Raw genomic sequence first — 17,292 nt, 5'->3', positions numbered from 1 at the left:
TGGTGTTCTTCCATAATGAACACCATCTTCAGGCATGAGGGTTCGTGTGCACTTGGCACATGAACCAAGTGCACATGGCACCAGGACACCGTAGGCCACAGTTTGATGATCAACTTTGTCATTGTTTCATCAGATCTGCGGCCGTATGTCTTGGACACTCTGGTGAAGAGAAGGGCAGAGCTGTCCACTGACCACTACCTGGTGGTGAGTTGGCTCCGGTGGTGGGGGAGGTTGCCGGTCAGACCTGGCAGGCCCAAACGTGTTATGAGTGTCTGCTGGGAACATCTGACAGAGTCATCTGTGAGACAGAGCTTTAACTCCCATCTCCGGCAGAATAGTCCGGGTGGACGTGGGGGCACATTCAGTCTCAGTGGACCATGTTCTGTGCCTCCATTGCCAAGGCGGCTCATCGGAGCTGCAGCCGCATGGTTGTCGGTGCCTGTCGCGGCGACAATCCCCGGACCCGTTGGTGGACCTCTTTGGTGAGGGATACTGTCAGGCTGAAGAGGGAGTCCTATCTGACTTTTTTGGCCTATGGGACTCCAGAAGCAGCTGATGGTTATCAGCATGCTCCTTCGACTGCTGGTGGTTGCTGAGGCAAAAACTTGGATGTAATGATAGTAGTGAAAATATCATAACATACAGTTATAATTTTATATTGTTATTATTGTTATTGTTTTAATAATAATAATGATAATATCGCCTCACAAAAAAACAGAATATCCAACCCATTACAGTTTTATGATTTTATGTCTTGATGTTTATTTTGTGATAATTATTAAGTGATCGCGGTGGTAGTGTAGCTAACACTCTACCGATGATCTGTCAGAGTTGGTGTTTAAGTCGCTGTTTTCATTTTCTGTCTGAACTGAAACACACAGAGTTGACATGACGCTGGCTCCGCCTCCAGCAGGAAGTAGAGCAGTCCTCCAACAACCACACTGGTATCAGCTGTGTCTGAATTCGGGGTCTGCATCCTTGGAAGGACGGGTTTGTTGGCCGATTACATCACAGCGTGGCGACAAGACCTGTCCGAATTCGAAGACGCCTTCAAATGCATCTTTCTTTTCCCCAAATTTGAAGAATGGATCCAGTGTATGCGTCATGGCCCACCATATCCCATGATTCTGGCGTTCAGGCAGCGCGTCAATAGCGGTGAAGAGAGACAAATTATTTTGCTATTTTGCAATTTAAGTTGCACAACGTGATTTGGTACAATGTTTTTTGGAGAAAATGTAAGTGTGTAAGTCTCAAATATCTGCTCGGTTCATCAATTTGTCACCTAATTGCAATGTTGCTCTGACATTTTCGGATGTGTCTTCTCCTGCTGTGTGCCCTTTTTTTTACTTTGAGCCCCTGCCCCTCCAAAGGCCTCTGCACGGCCCTGACCGTCTGTAAATATCACCCCATCATAATAGAGACAAAGACACACCTTTTTTGCTGTTTGAACTGCTGCCATCCGAAGAGCTATTAGTACAACCTGAAACAATTTTTCCTTCAGAGCTGCAGCCTCACGCCCTTTTCACATAAGAATACAAAGTAATTTTGAGCATACACGTACACTCCAAGAACAGAAGTTCACACAAGAACAAGTAAATGTACTAGGAGAGCGTTTAACACAGGTTGGTATATATATGGTATATATTATGGGATCACTTGTTTTTTGATAAAAGCTGTGGGGGAGAAGGTACTATTGTACTTTTTACAAAGGAAAAAAAAAGTATTATTTTGTTTCAATGTCTTTTTTTGTTAACATCAATGAATAAATGATTGAAAAAGTATTGAACTCAAAGGAGGGGATGTATTTTAAAAAATGAATAAAAATCCCAGAAACCACCTGAAATATGTCAGTATTTAGAACGCATCCCTGCTTCTATTTGGTAGTAACTGATTGCCATTGATTACCAAAGTAATAAAAAAGGGTGATACAAAAGCAAAGATGCCTTCGCAAAAAAAATAAAAATAAATCTCACTGTTGCAAAACAAATTGAATGCAATAACTGCAACTTTTGCTCCAAACTTCTGAATCTCATAGTGATCGACGTTAAACTTATAATCCAGAATGGATCAAAGAGTACTTGTAAAAAGTCAAAAGAATTTTCTAAAAAGTTGTCTGTCTTCTGCTTCAGAGTGACCTGGGATTAGCAGGTAAAATTTGTTCTGTGAAAATAATCGGAAATGCACACAACCACAGTGGCCTGCCTTCAATGAAACAAGAATTTATTGCTGAAGAAGAAACATTTTAGAGGTGGTTTAAAGTTCTCTGCAGAAGCAAGGCAATGAAATATTGCGAGAACGTAGTCAAATTAAAGCTAAAGTCTTCTGATGTCGTTGCACAGATCATGTTTAAAAGGAGATCGGCCTCCATGTCACTCCACAAACACCACGCTAAAAGGTAAAGTCTGCAAGTGTGCGGTGACTTGCAGCTTATGATAACTAGCCTCCTTTATAAAGCTGAAGGAAAGATGAGAAAAGTGTTGACATACCAACTTTGTACGCATACGTCTTTCATTAATTGTCCCCAACAATGCAAAATGCCATTGTGTTTTTCCAATACAGAAAACTGTTGCAGAGGTCATGGCCTGAAATAAATGAAAACATGACGTCACTCATTCAAGTATGTTAAAAATATTTTCTTTGACTCACAAGCACACAGACCGAGGCATATGAATCTGCGTAGAGGCTTGCGTTTCCGTCATGCGTGGGACAATTGCTTATGACGAGAACAAGATGTCTGTGCATAGCTGAAAATAAATCTCTTCTTGTCACTCTGAAGTACTGGCTGACAGGTTGAACAAAGTTGTGCTGCTCATGGGAAAGAAGGCAGGAAGGCAGCCAGTTGGACTGGTAGAGTCAGCTGGGAAAAGAACAAGCCCAGTGAAGGAAGTGAGCAGCTGCTGTTCCTAAGGACGGCAAAAACATGGACGTGGTTCGCTCACTTTTTACAAGTACTCAGACCTGTTAGGACTTTTACTGACAACTTTCTTATATGCAAACTCTTTTTTTTCCACACCAAAGACAACAGGGGGTCGGGTTGTTCTTGGTGTTAGTTAAACAGTTCCCATACAACTCCGAAACAGTTCCTTCCTTCAGAGAACTTGGGTGGAGCAAATCGCAGTCTGTCTTAATGGAATGAGTTTAATCTTTCTAATTGTCTTTTTAATTTCAGGATCATGCTGTTTGGCAGGTTTTCTTCAGGGCTTTCTTGAAAATATGAAACCTGCTCATTGAGGCTGACCTGTGATGAGTGCAGAAACAGAGGAAGAAAACTTGCAGGAATGCAGAAAGGAATCTAACAGTTGCAAGCCTTTCCTTTCTGTGTATCTGCTGAGTTTCTATTAAGTGTTCTTACAAAAGTGATACAGAGAGACTCACTGAGAAATGCAGACAAACGACTCTACTGTACGCTCACATTCATCTAACACAGTGCTCTTCTGATTGAAAATGTGTTTCCTGTATTTCTGTGCCAGAGTCACTATGTGGAATTAAGTGTTTTTTTATTATGTCATTTCAAGTATATGTTCATAAAGTTATCTTGACTCAATAGATTTATTGTATTTCTGCACTAAAATGCTTTTAGGCAACTGATAGGAATAAAGACATTAGTTAGTTTTGGAAATAAATAAGTAAATAGCTCTGACATATTTCAATTATGTTTTGTTTGCATATTCAAAGTATCTTATGGAAATATTTATACTTCCCATATTTGATCACTTCACAACTCCAAATTTCAATGTTCTTTGTATTAAGCCCTCTTTACGCTGATGCCCATGAACAAAATCCAATTCTGGCAATTACAAAAACCGGAAAAGCAGCCAAGAGACCCTTGTTGACTTTGGAGGAGATGCAGAGATCCATGGTTCAGGTGGAAGAATCTGTGAACTGGACAACTATTTGTTGTCCACGCCACAAATCTGGCCTGCATGGAAGCCCGGAGAAGACATTCACCTTTCAGCACTGGAACTACAATAGGATGGTTGAGATCATAGAGGATGTGACCCAGTCAAAGTACAGATCTGGATTCTGTGGTAAGAATCATATATTGATGTTTATGGATGTGTTTCATCCAATATAATTGTCTTTGTGGCATTTTTGCAAAGATGAATGGGCAAAAGAAATTAGACGTACAACTTCAATTGCACGGAAACATGGTTCTATTAACTGTAGGTTTCTAATAAAATACAGCAAGGTTTGCAGTTGTCAAGGAATCCAATTAGGCACAGCACACTAGTTTGAAACATAAAAATCTTTCTGAGATGGCTTTCTCTGTAATTTGATAATACACATCACTATTTTTCCCACACTTAATTAATAGTTAGACTCAGGAATAGTATCAATCTTGCAATCATACCTCTAGAATTAATCAAAAAACTTCACTATTCCTAAATAATTCCAAATGCCAGGAGTTATCTGTGCATTTTAAGTCTTCGGAGTTTAGGAAACATCATTTCCGGGCTGTGGCATTACGCATGTTGAAAGCGGATTGTTTGGGTTTGTGATTCTAGTCTGGTTTCTGTCTGTTTCATTGCCAACAGAGAAGAGCTAGAGAAACCCAGTGGCACAAAATAAGGAGGTGTGTGTGGGGGGGAATCAAGGAATATTTTCTGCATTTCTCTCCTTTGAGTGAGAGTGAACTATCTCGTCATTGCACCAAGACTGTACAAACACGTCATGCAAGAACTTTTTCTTTAGAATTTTACCTCTTGTAATTCTGACCTGTGATTACTGGGATACATTAATTTCAAAAATATTTTTCAACTCAGTTGTGTCTCTACGTTTGTGTCTGTATTGCTGACTGTTTTTTTAATTACAATGAACTTTTCTGGTGATTTTAGAACTGTTTGTCTTTAATTTTTCGGGTCTTGTCCCACAAGCGTTTCTTTCCTTCTGACAGAACTGGTTGTGGCTGAATGGCTCAAACACACGTTTCTGCTTGACCTACACAATTTCAATAGGACTGAGTTCAGGGCTTTGTGTTGACCAATCCAGAACATTGACTTTGTTTTTCTTAAGCCACACTTAAAGCCCACAATACCTTTAAAGCTAGTAGAAGGCTTGGCTGTATGATAAAGAAAATATTTAAATGAAAGAAGTATACATTCGGCGCCTTAAAATATTTATAGAATTGGTGCCTTTAAGGTTGTGGCAGTTCACTGAAAACTGTTAGTTTACCACAAGATGGAGCCAAAAACACAAAAAGTGCCAAGTTAAGCATTTGTTACTAATCATAAAGGAAACAGCAGAGAATTATCAAACCTACTCCTTAGAGGGATCTGTGTAATAATTTTCCAATGGTGTGTCAGCTGGGAGATGAAAACCTTTCTGAAGTTCACAAAAATACACAAATTGTTATTATTATTATTTTCAAATGAACACCCTGCAGAAGTGCTCTAACTGTACTATTTGTTCACCCATTTTTAAACCCAGATATCCCAGTGTTCTCTCTGCATGTTTACATATATCCTAAAGAGAATTAAAAAATATTTCCAAGATGATAACAATGCAAACTAAGCTAGTCTGGCCGTCGAAAAGTGCTGTGCTGGGAATATACAATAGACTTTTGAATGCTTTTCATGACAGCAGCTGTTTTTTATGTCAGGGAACAACCCAGTGCAACAAAACAGGAACATATCAGGTTTCACTCGCTGAACAATGAGCTGAAAGCTACTGAAATGCTACAGTTTCTCACAAAGAGCTACAATCTTCCATAAATCTCTTCCTGGTCTCTTAGATAAGTAATTTACTACTTGGATTTTCATGATCACATACATGTTATAGTTTGGACTGAATTGAACTGGATCTGAATCTGAATAGTTGATTATATTGTAGTCAATTCTCACCATGTAATTGATTTTATTGAATTAGATGTTAATGGACAATGTTTTTCTCGCATGGTACACAGATGTACCAACTGCATTGGTTTTAATTGAATTTAAATGGAAACCGTCTGAACATACTTCTTCAAATGTTAATCTGTCTGTATTTGTGCCACTGTCTCATCTTGGACTGACATTTGTTTCAGTACGGCATAAAATGATTCTCAGATTCTACCTCGCCTCACAGTAACGTCACAAGTACAAACACGCCATTCGGCCAGAGGAGGGCGCTGATAAACTCAATCCCAGGTGTTTCAACGCTCCGAAGAAGTGAGCTTTCCACATTGAAACTTGTGTCATGTAATTCTAACATGTCGGAGGTTATTACTGTTGTAGTGGAGAAATACACGACCTGAGTTTGTGTCGGCGTTGTTCAGGTAAGAAATTTAACCAAGCTTCTGTCTACCCGACACAACAGAGCGGAATAAAAACCCTGCTTTGATGCAGCTTTAGCTAGTTAGCTTACCCCAAAGAGGTCACACCAAACTCCATTTCGATTTATCTCAATAGTACCGAATGATGTTTTCCTACCATGTTTTTAGGTTTAAAAGTAAACATTTTGTTATTGTTCTTACATCCCGGAAATGTGAAAGGGGCATCGGCTGATAGTTAGTCCTATTTTAGACTAAAAGCAATATATTTTAAGGTAGTTTTGTCTTACTGTAGGTATCCTTTGCTTTCAGTTTAAACCTTGTAGATTTCAGAATCAGCTCCTCAAATAAAACCTAAACGACTGCAAAATTAAAAAAAAAAAAAAAAAAAAAAAGGTTTACTACAACACCGCTAATGTGTGACTCTCAGCAGTTTTGACAGTTTTCGGCTTTTCCAGATGTTGTCTGTTCTGACAGGAAGCCGAATGGCGATGAGTGCCCCCTGCTGGTTGATTTGCACCGCTGCTAGACGCTTCACCCGGCAGAATCCTGCTGCTGCTCCGCTGCGCAGGCGGCTGCTGGGTCCCGGACCCTCAAACGGGTGAGTCTGGTTTGGTTTGGTTTGGCTGAAATTCAGTGGGGGGACCTCTTTGCTAATAACCTTTAGTCTCTAGAAAAATGAATAGCTTTAGGCACTTTGCACAAACTATTTTCTAACTTCTATTTCATTTTTTATCAGAAGAAATATGTCCTCCGAAAAACAAACAGACCACTTAGAGAGGACAGCGAGCAACTACAGACAAAATGTAAGCTCTGCGTTGAAAACAGTCTTGTGAATTTGCAGTGAAAAGCTATCCCTTCCGAATTTATTGATGTGTTTTTTGTTGGGGGTGTTTGTTTGTTTGGGTGCCTGATGCAGGCGCTGTATCCCGGCCAAGTCTGTGGAATCATGACCGAATCGGAAACAGTAAGAAGACTGAGGATAGCCGTGCACCCAGACTTCAGCTTCAAAGCAGGACAGTGGTGAGGACACGCTCGTGTTTGCACCTTTGTGTAAGCATGAAGATCTTCCCTGGATCACTGATTTGTGGGGCTCAGTTAATGGGACAAATTATTTTGTGTTAATTCTTGTTGAATTTGTATGTTTCCAAAATATAGAAAGCATTTTAAAAATACAAATCTGTTTGCTCATATTTTACCAACCATGGTGGTCTGTAGATCCATTTTTTTAAAATCAGCAGTGCTCAGAGCCACCACCTGGTGGCAGCATTCTGTCAGATTCAACCACTTGAGATTCAAGCTTTCAATATTGACAGAACTTTACATTCTATACAGATATATGAAACATATCCACTTAGTAACAGTAGACATTTTAGACTCAACCTAATGAAAATAGATTCTCTCATGAAAGCAGGTCATTGTTTTTTTTGTTGTTGTGTCTTGACAGTTTTAATCAGTGGACAGCGCGCACAGTGTTGGTGGGTGCTAGGCAACCAGTCGTCCAGCTTTCAGCGGCTGCAAATATGTAATTTTTAAAGTCTACCTTACGACGACAGAGCCTTCATATGTGGCTCCTTTTTCTTTCTCTAACGTAACAGTGGATCATTGTGCTGCTGAAACATTAGTCCAGCTGTTTAGCATTGGCTCCACATGTGGCTGTGCTTTGTGGCAAACAAACGTGCTGCAGGTGGAACAGAGTTGCTAGCAGGCAGCTGCTCTTCTGGTTTGATTTCATTCTGTGGGTTTTCTGGAACACGCCGCTCTTGTCGCCGAGGTCAGAGGGCGACGCTCTCCCTTCATTCAGCCTCTGACCCGCAGTTCGACCCGTCTTCACCGCTTCGAGACTGACTTGAGTTGTCGGTTTTCACCGATAGTTTGGGGTTTATATTTTTGTATTGTGCTGTTTCCCGGTTCAGGGTGGATTTCTTCATTCCTGGTGTGGCGGAGGTGGGAGGTTTCTCCATGTGCTCCAGCCCGGGTCTGTTGCAGAGAGACGGTGTGGTCGAACTGGCTATCAAGTACACGAAACATCCCCCGGCTCACTGGGTCCACACCGCGGTGAGTGAGGGGAGAAGACTGAAAAGGAGGGGACTAAGGATTGTAAGAAGTGTTAACAGGGGAGGCAATGAGTGTTTATTTTTCCCCTCCGAATAAAATATGAATTTGTCTTTGAGTTTGTTATGTTTGCCTTCATCTTTCATTTTCCCTTTGCAGATTCCATATTCATATGGGTTTGATGTAGTCTCGTGATAATCCTGATTTTATTTCAGACAGATCTGAGGAACAGCGGCATTCAGAGATGTACATCTCTCTGCTTTGGCATGATTTGATCCTTTTCTTTGATATCGTTCTCCAGGAACAGTTAGGCACGGTTGTAGTAGCTTGAGAAAGAATGCATTATCATTTAGAAGAGAGCAGATGAATGGAAAAAAAAACCCCCAATAAAACCTAGAGTGAGGAAACCCGTGCATTTTGTTGTGTTCTCTTTATTATCAAGTCAGCCTTCCTCCAATTTTCTGGAACAGTTTCTTCTCTCCTCTGTCAGTGTGCAGTGGGCTCCCGTGTGGCCATGCGTGTCGGCGGAGACTTCTACTTCGACCCGCCGCCCTCGGGTCCAGCTGTGGATTTGCTGCTGGTTGCCGGCGGTGTGGGGATCAATCCGCTGTTCTCTATCCTGCTGCACACCTCAGATCTGCTCCGACTCAACCAGTCCTCTGCTGGTCGGCACTTCAACATCGGTTCTGCCCATCTCTGCTACAGCGCCAAGAACACGCAGGAACTGCTCTTCAAGGTTCATTATGTTTTCCATTTAGAGTGGGAGTGCTTGGAATAATCTCTGTTACAGATGCAAACGTGATGATGTGTGTCACGTTGAGGTTTCTGATGAATCGATTACTTTAGTATTCGATTCTGGCATCAACGTGTGAAAAGCTCACTTGTTTCTCCTTGATATCAATAAAGTGAAAGGCTGGCCCAATTAATAATTTTTGGATTTACAGATTAATAATTGGAGAGTAAAATATGTTTTATATGAGATTGCTATTTAAGAATTTGAATCAAATGAAGCTAAAGGTGCCACTTGAGAAGTTCTGGGCTGAACATGTTCAGAGACATTGGTGTATTTTTATATTAAGTCCAAAATGTATATTTTTCATTCAGTTTTGACTGAATTACTGCTCTTTGTGCTTTCAGTATATGGCCTTTTCTGTGACTGTATACTCACGTCGGAACCAATATTCGATTATTATTTGAATAATCGATTCGCCACGAGTAATTTGATTGTTTCAGCCCTTACTGTGACAAAAACCGGGAAGGTTCAATAACCTCCGACCCGTCACAATCTGACTTGTTGTTTTTTCTGTTTTCTTATTCTCTCTTTCAGAGCTCCATCATTGAGAAATGTGGGGAGTTTCCCAACAAGTTCACCTGCAACTTTCACGTCACGCAACAGAGCGCAGGAGTCGAGCCGCACCTCCAGCCATTCGTCAAAAGTAATCTGCACACAGAACCGTTTCCTCGTTTAGCCGGGATGATTGATTGACTGTCGCATTCCTCCGCCATCTGCCTTTCCTTTGATTTATCTGTTGCATCACGTGAAGCCAGCTCTATCAAAGCGGCGCGTTCGAGCCTGAGCGTCTTAATTAAAGCCTTGGCTCCCCCGTGTCTCCTCAGGTGGGAGAATCACAGCGGAGGACTTGCAGGCGAACGTGGACCCGCAAAGGACTTTGTGTTACTTATGCGGACCGCCGCCGATGACGGAGGCAATTTCAAAAACCCTCATGGACCTCGGCCTCCCAAAGGACAGGATCCTGTTTGAGAAGTGGTGGTAGGAGAAGTTGTGGCTTTTCGTGGTCTTCAAAGGGAGGAAACGCCTCTCGACACATTCAAGGTCTATGGCACCATCCCTGAACTGCAAACTGAATCATATACAGTTGATTTTAAATGTCAAGATTCTGTACAGATTTCTAGAAAATGCTAATTTAAGTTGAGAGTGAGATTTGTACGATTTGCAACAATATCCTTGCAAAGTTTAGTTTGGGAATATGTTTCATACTGAAATATATTTTTAAAGGTGCACCGGTCGCCGATTTGTGCCCAATTTCCCGTCTTTGTGTTGACGCTGTTTTCAACCAATTTCGATTTCTGTTTAAGAAATATTAAGAGCTCACAACATTTTTTTTTTTACAGCTGTGTGCAGTCGTCCATCAGTATAATATGGCAATTTGACGCCAAATAAAACAGCAGCTTTCCTGTTGTGAGCTGGAATCTGCTCTAGGTCAGTTAGAAAATGATCTAACTTGTATAAACCGAGTTGTTGTGAGATTTTCAGAATTTGCCGCCATGCTTGTTCACTGTGGCTTCACACTTATTGAAACCATGTATTAAAACCTCAAAACAAAGCGGCTTAAATGTTAACTTTCTATTTATGTGCCAAAAAGAATAACATCATTTGCGAAAGTAAAAAGTTTGTTTTTCCCTTCCGTGAGAGAAATTACACCTCACACATCTTTTTCTTTCCCAACATCAAGTGAAACCTGGCAATCTCTCACATGCTTGGCCACCACGGTACTGTTTTCCTCACACACACACACACACACACACACACACACACACCCTCCCTCGGTGCTCATCATCTGAGCAGTCTCTTTTCTCACACATCTTCCACATCAGCAAACAGTTTTCCATCCCAGGGCAGGTTAAGCGTCCCGCGGCGCGCTGTGATGGAACCTCCGGGTGGTCTCTGATTGGCACGGATCGCCGAGCGTCCCTCAGAGATGGCGGCGAGCTTCTCGCTGCTGTTTCTCAGCGAGGGCTGTAATGTTCCCCCCCGTTCATGACAATAACATGGAAGTCAAATGGAGAAAGAAAAGAAAAAGAGCCAACTTTGAGGCAGGCCGGGCTTCAAACACTTTATTGACCTTCTTGTTAAACCAAGACCTAACTGTTACACCACTCACACATTTTAAGAGCTGGGGAACAAATAAAGAACTCGTTTCTAAATAGCACATTCTTGGGTCATTTATTGCAAATAAAACTTTTCTATTGCCTTCAGCTTTTGAGAAAATGGCAAACCACATGAAAGGTTGTACCTTTTAAAATACTCACAAGAATTACGCCGATATTTGAAAATTGTATTCCTCTTGGCATATTATCACTTGGTTTTTCTGGAGTTGGATAATGCATATGCTGGTAATTGGTCTAAATTTAGAGTTTAGAGTTGGACTGATTCTTCCACTTCATGAAAGGCGGCACTCTTTCCAAATTGTTGAACTGTAAAGCAGCGAATACAACTAAGCTGATCTTATCTCAGGTACAGTAAGTATGATGGAAATATTCATTATAAATCCATGTCCAATGAGCTCTTGTCCATCTGACATATCAAATGGAAAAAGAATGAATATTTGATTCATTTCAAACCTTTTAGTTTATCTGCCTCTACTGATTACTTCAGCGATGACTAAAGACTTGTTTGGCCAGTTATTGGAGTGAGAGAAGGCTTCCTTTTTGCTTTTGATTTGATAGGAACATGTCTACTTCCTGGAATTAGTTTTTCACCTGACCTAATGTAATGCTTTCTGATTTCCCTGCCATGCTGTCTGGTGATTTTATTGCTCTCTTATAGAAAGGTTTGTTTGATCTTTGCAGTGATTTAAGTCTGTAGATGTGTAAATTTAGTAGCTCTGTACCTCCATCAGTGGCATCAGTCCTGACACTTTATGTGCAGTGAAAGGTGATTCCACAAAGTATTAAGCAGAAAAGCTGAAAAGAAACAAACGGCGAATTTTTTTTTTTTTTGGTGTTTAAAAATTTTGGAAACCAAGTCGCATTTTCTTTCCACGCAACAGTGGCACGCAGCTTTGTGAGCGTTACTGAAAATATAATAAATCCAAGTAAAAAAACATGACAACGCTCAAAGAGTGACAATACATTTGCAAGACACAGTACAAATAAATTTAAATTAATAAATGTGAGTAAACTTCAAACTCCCAGTCCAAAGTGAGAAAATGTTTACCTTTCACCGCATATGATGATTAACAACCTGAACTACAACTAAGAAACTCACTCTTTTTATTTACAAAACAACATGTCTTCATAGCAGCTTTAGAAACAGTGAAAAGGGGCAAAGGTCACCTGCAGTCCTTCAGGAGTTTCTCATGGGGGTCACTTCGGCCCTTCGCCATGTTGCAGTTTGGATCTTTTTGTCCCCAACTGTGTTGCCGCTGGTTGATTTTTATTTTTGATTAGTTTTTTTTTTTCTACTAACCACAAGTCACACTAATAAATAATCTATTTCGTCAGAAAATAATTTATAAATAAAGTAGTTTCTATGAGAAATGTATGAGTTTTGTGATGTGATTATTTCTCTTCATAATTCATCAAAATACCAGAAGAAGAAACTGCTATGGATTGGTTTACAGGTGTGAAGTGGTTGGCGATGGGGCAAATTGACGTCACATTAGCCTGAACTAGATAGCAAACGTAAAAAAAAGCAAATAAAATCCCTAAACATATGTCCTACTTAAGGCATTGGCAGGAGAAGCTGTACCACACTGTACATTTCTAAAAACTTTTTACAAAAACAGTCAACAAAACAAAGCAGGGAACTCTACAGCACACCTTCACCAAATGAACACAGGATAAATGTACCTCCAAAAAGGTATTTACCCATTTCAGATTTCTTATGGTTTCACTTTGTTGGAGAACTTCCAAGTGGACAAATACTTTTTCACAGCACTGTGTATGTTTTACTCTAGATTAGTTCTTCCACAGGAATCCAGACCGAATGTTTAAAAGCGTTCTCTTCCCTCCGATGGCTCCGTTCGCAGATACGTCAACAGACGCCGGAGAACAGCTGCTTTTTGATGCTCTCCTCCACCCTGACCTTTCCCTTCACCCCCCTCTCGTCACCCGGGCAGAAATCCGTCCACCTCACCGCCTTCTCCTGCCTGGGCAGCGGGACGGCGTCCACGTCGGTTTCCTCCTCTTGATATTCAACAGAAGCGCTGCGCTCCAGCAGAAGGGAGAAGGCCTTTTGATGCTGCGCCTCGTCTCCGCTCTTCTGAAGCCCCGCTCTTTGGCTCCTTCCGCTGTCCCCTCGCTCCCTCCCCTCCGCCTCCTCTTCCTCTTTGTTGATCCTCAGCCTGTCCATCTCAGTCTCTATCACGAGGGACTTGTTCTCTTGCTCGTCCAGCGCCTCCCCGGCTGAGTGTTTCTTCGCCTTGCTGCGACCTCTGAGGTTCAGCATCTGAAATCAAACGGACGTGTTTGAGATGGTTTCCTGCTTTGTGCCACGTCTTTTCTTTCGCTTCCCCCCCAGACGCCTGACAAACCACAACAAAGCCTTTTTCACTGATGCCTCTTTCCTGTACAGTTTGAGGCCAACTACCTGCCTATTATTAGACGTTTTCTAAGTGGGTTTTACAGTCGCTGTACATCCCATATTTAGAAACATACCTTTTTTTATTTTACCTCCTGTGACAAAGTCACTCAAGGCGTAACAGAGACAAGTGACAGATTTGTTGCAAAGACTGAAGACGAACCTTGAAGTCTTTTCTCCTGCGTTGCAAAATGGGTCTCTGAAGGAAAAGGATTTGCTTAGTCGACAAACTTCCATCACTGCGAAAAGAGAAGAGCAGCCCTTTAATGAACGTCACCCACCGTATTATAATTCAAGGAGCTTGCATTAGCGCCGCGTGTGCTGAAATCCAGGCTCTGCTGCCTGCGGTTTCTAAAGTGACAGGTTAAAAAACAAAAGCGGTTCAGCGATGGCTTTTTTTTTCTTTTCTTTTTTTTTTTTTGCTTGTTTGTTCGCAGAGGCAACAGATTTCAAAAGCTCTTTCATGTCAAGACGAGCATATGATCAGGATTTGTCAGATCTGGAGCCATCTGTCCTTCATATCCGACTTCCAGTGTCAGTCCTGCTCCCAAAAGGAACGAGAACGACAAGGTGTTCGGCGAGAAGAATCAACAATCGAGCAAAGCCGTAATTAGACCCGGCTAAGTTTAGGAGACATTTGTCAGCGGGATGAAAGGGTGAATATTTTAAACAAATCAAGTGTTGTCTTCACATAGAATTTCAGAGGGGCTTTGGCACCTGTTTGTTCTGACAATGGGTGTTGGCAGCACACACATCAGTCTCCATCCATATGGAGCCAAGGACTGGAGCAGCGGGATGTAATCAGTCTTCACCACAACGCCCTGGAAGGAGTCGCATATACATGTGTTCAAAATGTATATATACTTACATTACATGAATGGTCAGAAGTTTGCATTGTCATTAGGAGTGTAAAAATGTCATTGTACAAAAGACCCTCAACGACTCATGAAAACAATAATTGGATACAAAATGTAGCATATACCCTGAATTGAGGCACCTCAACAAAATAAATACCTGAAAAATGCCATAGCCCACATGGATTATTCCAAATGTCCCGTTTTATCGTCAGAGGAACTATTTGTCCAAGACTTTCATGAAGGAGTCCAACTGAGGCTTTCAGTTTGGAGAACACTATACCAATTGTCAAGACTGGTGGAGGCAGCATCATGCTGAGGGTCTTTTGTTGTGGATGGGATAATAAATTGGAACTTGTTCTGAATTTGGAGTGGACTGGTACAGTGCTGAGTTTAAAAGTGGACACAACTGGGTATTTCAATAAGACAGTGATTCCCAAAAGCATTTCAGAACTAGTTTTTTGGGGGAAAAAGCAGTCTACGGTTAATGTGCTGGATCTGACATTAACCCTGTCTATAATGTTGGACTACACAATTTTAAATACGAGCAATTAAATATAATTATGCACAGATTGCAGTGTTCTGTCTGATTGTTAATCTTTTAAAAGCCCAACCTGCTGATTTAGATTTTGGACATTTTTTTTTTCTCTGAAAAGTTGCTAAGCTGGCAACAGTGGGGTGACGATTGTTAACCCCAGACGTAACATGGTGGGCGGGTCCGTCAGTCAGCTCTGAGGCACTGTGACTGGTTTTCAGACTATTGCAGAGGTAGATTAGATTTGAAGACCATATCAATTTACCATGGATGTGTTGTCTGATTGCCAATCTACCAACATTAAGAAAATCGGGTTCTACTTATCGGTGCAGTCCTGATTCAGTATCCACAAAGTGCTAAGCCAGAGGGCTGGCAGTGGCTGCAAAAAGTGAGTGCTTTCTCTCCAACTTACTCTCTATCCAAACACTGTATGGTTGAGCCAGTATTTATATTTCTTGCCACATTCAGACTGAGAAATGTCAGGTCAGATTCAAAACTGTGCACCTCATTTTTTTGTCATTTTAAAAAGATGATTTTAAAGTTCTGACCAAAACTATCCCATGCGCATTAAAAGGGGGAGATTCATGAATAAAGCGCACTTCAGGATGTTTTGGTTTTTTTCTTCTTCTCAGAAGAAAATTTTGCCTCCCAAGTGGAAACGGCACAGGAACAACATTGAAAACTCACATCTATAACAGTCCACTGCTCAACCACAATGGCGTCATAGGAGGTGTCTGTGGTCTCCTCCGCAGAGCTCTGGAAGATGAAAACGCTATCCACGGATGAAACACCACTGTCTGGAAACGAGCAGAGTCACAGACAAACACAGGCACATGCAAGTGATTCAGACCTCCTCTCCATTCTCTCGCTCTTCATCCACGTCCATTTTAGATTAAGCCTGCTTCACTCATGTGCAGCCAAGCAGCAACTTGTGAGACAAGTCGTGGACTTTGAGGAGATGGTCCTCATGCGTATCAGCCGTCATGCAGCAGGGATCTTAAGAATTTAAGAAGATCTTCTCATCTCGTCAGACTTTCAAATTCTCGGGTCAGACATAGATGGTATGGGGATTTCTCTTTTAATCAATAAACTCTGGTGGGGAATAAGATTTATTCTGCCAACGATTGTAAAGCAATATTTTGATTCTCTCAACAAGAAACATTTTGGAACTTATAATTAGCCCCATTTACTCAGATGGACCAAAATGAAATTTAGAGCAGCCAACTGCCCTCCACTTACATAATTAGCAAAAAGAAACTAACTATTGCTCATATAATCCAATAAAAATTTACCAGCAGCCATGACAACAAACATGTAGATGAACTTTGTGTCTCTTTCTCACAGAAAACTAATAATGTATGCGTGATAAAAGCTTAAAAACATCCTGAGCGACTACAAAAGACTTTTTACTGGAGCTCCCTGAACTTCACCTTGAACCAGAATAGAAACCTTAAACATACAACCAGGTGACTCTGATAGAATGGCTCAGTCAAAGTCCAACTGGGAATGTGTTTCAAGATTTTAAAGTTGACTTGTGCCACATGATCTGATTAAGCATAAGTTATTTTGTCAAACAGGAATGGCTAAAGAAAGTCTGTTTCTAGACGTGCAAAGCAGGCAGAGATGAGCCAAAAATGATCTTGCGGCTGTATCTACAGTGGAAGCTGGTTCTACAAAGTGTTGATTGGACTTCTACACTTTCCAACTACAAGTGTACTTTCAGATTTCATTGTCCTTCCATTTCCAGTTGGTTCACCAAAGTGTGTTGGTCGGTCAATCCTAATAGATTTGTTGTTGTTAAATGACGAAATGAAAATTTTGAGGGGTATAAACACTTCTGCAAAGTGTTTTACTTGGCTGTGCTAAAGAGATGCAAAAATGTCCTAGTATAAAACAAGCCCTGGTTTCTGTGGCCGACTTTGCTTGGCCTGCGATTTAACAGTGGACATAAAGTGTTTCAAAAACATTTTTACTACGGCGAACAAACCATGGTCGTCTGTGAGGTGGAAAAACCCATCAATGAGTTGCGCCCCGCTGCTGAAGTGCTGAGTCATGTGGTCGAGCCAGTTTGCATCTACGTCTGTGATTGCCTCCGCCTCCTTTTGAACATGAAGAGGTACCCTGAGAGAGTAGAACCTCAGGGACATGTCGGGCTCTCCTGTGTGGTTGTACAGTGCAAACAGCTGCATCCCTGCAGACGCACAGGCAAATAATCAGCAAACATGAAGTGGAGAGTGAGCCCTGATGATGGGCCTGTCGAATTGGGGAACAAAATAAC

At 41.3% G+C, this 17,292-nt stretch overlaps 2 protein-coding genes across 4 annotated transcripts in view; one reads left to right on the top strand and one right to left on the bottom strand.

Annotated features, from left to right (window-relative positions):
* The first annotated feature begins 6,050 nt into the window (after positions 1–6,050).
* On the top strand, positions 6,051–11,176 carry oxnad1 (oxidoreductase NAD-binding domain containing 1). Of its 3 annotated transcripts, XM_055058802.1 has the most exons (9): positions 6,051–6,125; positions 6,213–6,253; positions 6,725–6,848; positions 6,987–7,053; positions 7,167–7,270; positions 8,164–8,305; positions 8,793–9,038; positions 9,630–9,738; positions 9,920–11,176. In XM_055058802.1, exons 3-9 carry the CDS (start codon positions 6,733–6,735, stop codon positions 10,075–10,077), a joined length of 942 nt encoding a protein of 313 aa, XP_054914777.1. In that variant the 5' UTR covers positions 6,051–6,125; positions 6,213–6,253; positions 6,725–6,732; the 3' UTR covers positions 10,078–11,176. The 3 variants fall into 3 exon arrangements, with proteins under 3 accessions (XP_054914777.1, XP_054914776.1, XP_054914775.1); XM_055058801.1 differs by lacking the exon at positions 6,051–6,125 and having other exon boundaries at positions 6,136–6,253; XM_055058800.1 differs by lacking the exon at positions 6,051–6,125 and having other exon boundaries at positions 6,136–6,253; positions 6,706–6,848.
* Positions 11,144–17,292, bottom strand: part of rftn1a (raftlin, lipid raft linker 1a) — a 41,070-nt gene continuing 34,921 nt past the window's right edge. Inside the window, exons 6-10 of the mRNA XM_055058799.1 lie at positions 17,002–17,205; positions 15,702–15,811; positions 14,343–14,446; positions 13,789–13,864; positions 11,144–13,493 (exon numbers count right to left, since the gene is read on the bottom strand). Coding sequence (XP_054914774.1) covers positions 13,080–13,493; positions 13,789–13,864; positions 14,343–14,446; positions 15,702–15,811; positions 17,002–17,205 — 908 coding nt within the window. The 3' untranslated portion in view covers positions 11,144–13,079. The remainder of the gene's footprint in view (positions 13,494–13,788; positions 13,865–14,342; positions 14,447–15,701; positions 15,812–17,001; positions 17,206–17,292) is intronic.

The sequence above is a fragment of the Poeciliopsis prolifica genome, unplaced genomic scaffold, assembly GCF_027474105.1.
Source record: "Poeciliopsis prolifica strain line A6 unplaced genomic scaffold, Auburn_PproV2 SCAFFOLD052, whole genome shotgun sequence".
Classification (NCBI taxonomy): Eukaryota; Metazoa; Chordata; class Actinopteri; order Cyprinodontiformes; family Poeciliidae; genus Poeciliopsis; species Poeciliopsis prolifica.
Note: the sequence above shows the minus strand (reverse complement) of the source record. Positions and strands in the feature narration are given on the sequence as shown.

Excerpts from the sequence above, each read along its gene's own strand:
- oxnad1 (XM_055058800.1), top strand. The coding sequence starts at position 6,706 with ATGTTGTCTGTTCTGACAGGAAGCCGAATGGCGATGAGTGCCCCCTGC. Across the intron at positions 7,271-8,163 it reads AGCTTCAAAGCAGGACAGTG|GGTGGATTTCTTCATTCCTG; the intron begins GTGAGGACACGC and ends TTCCCGGTTCAG. Across the intron at positions 8,306-8,792 it reads CTCACTGGGTCCACACCGCG|TGTGCAGTGGGCTCCCGTGT; the intron begins GTGAGTGAGGGG and ends CTCCTCTGTCAG.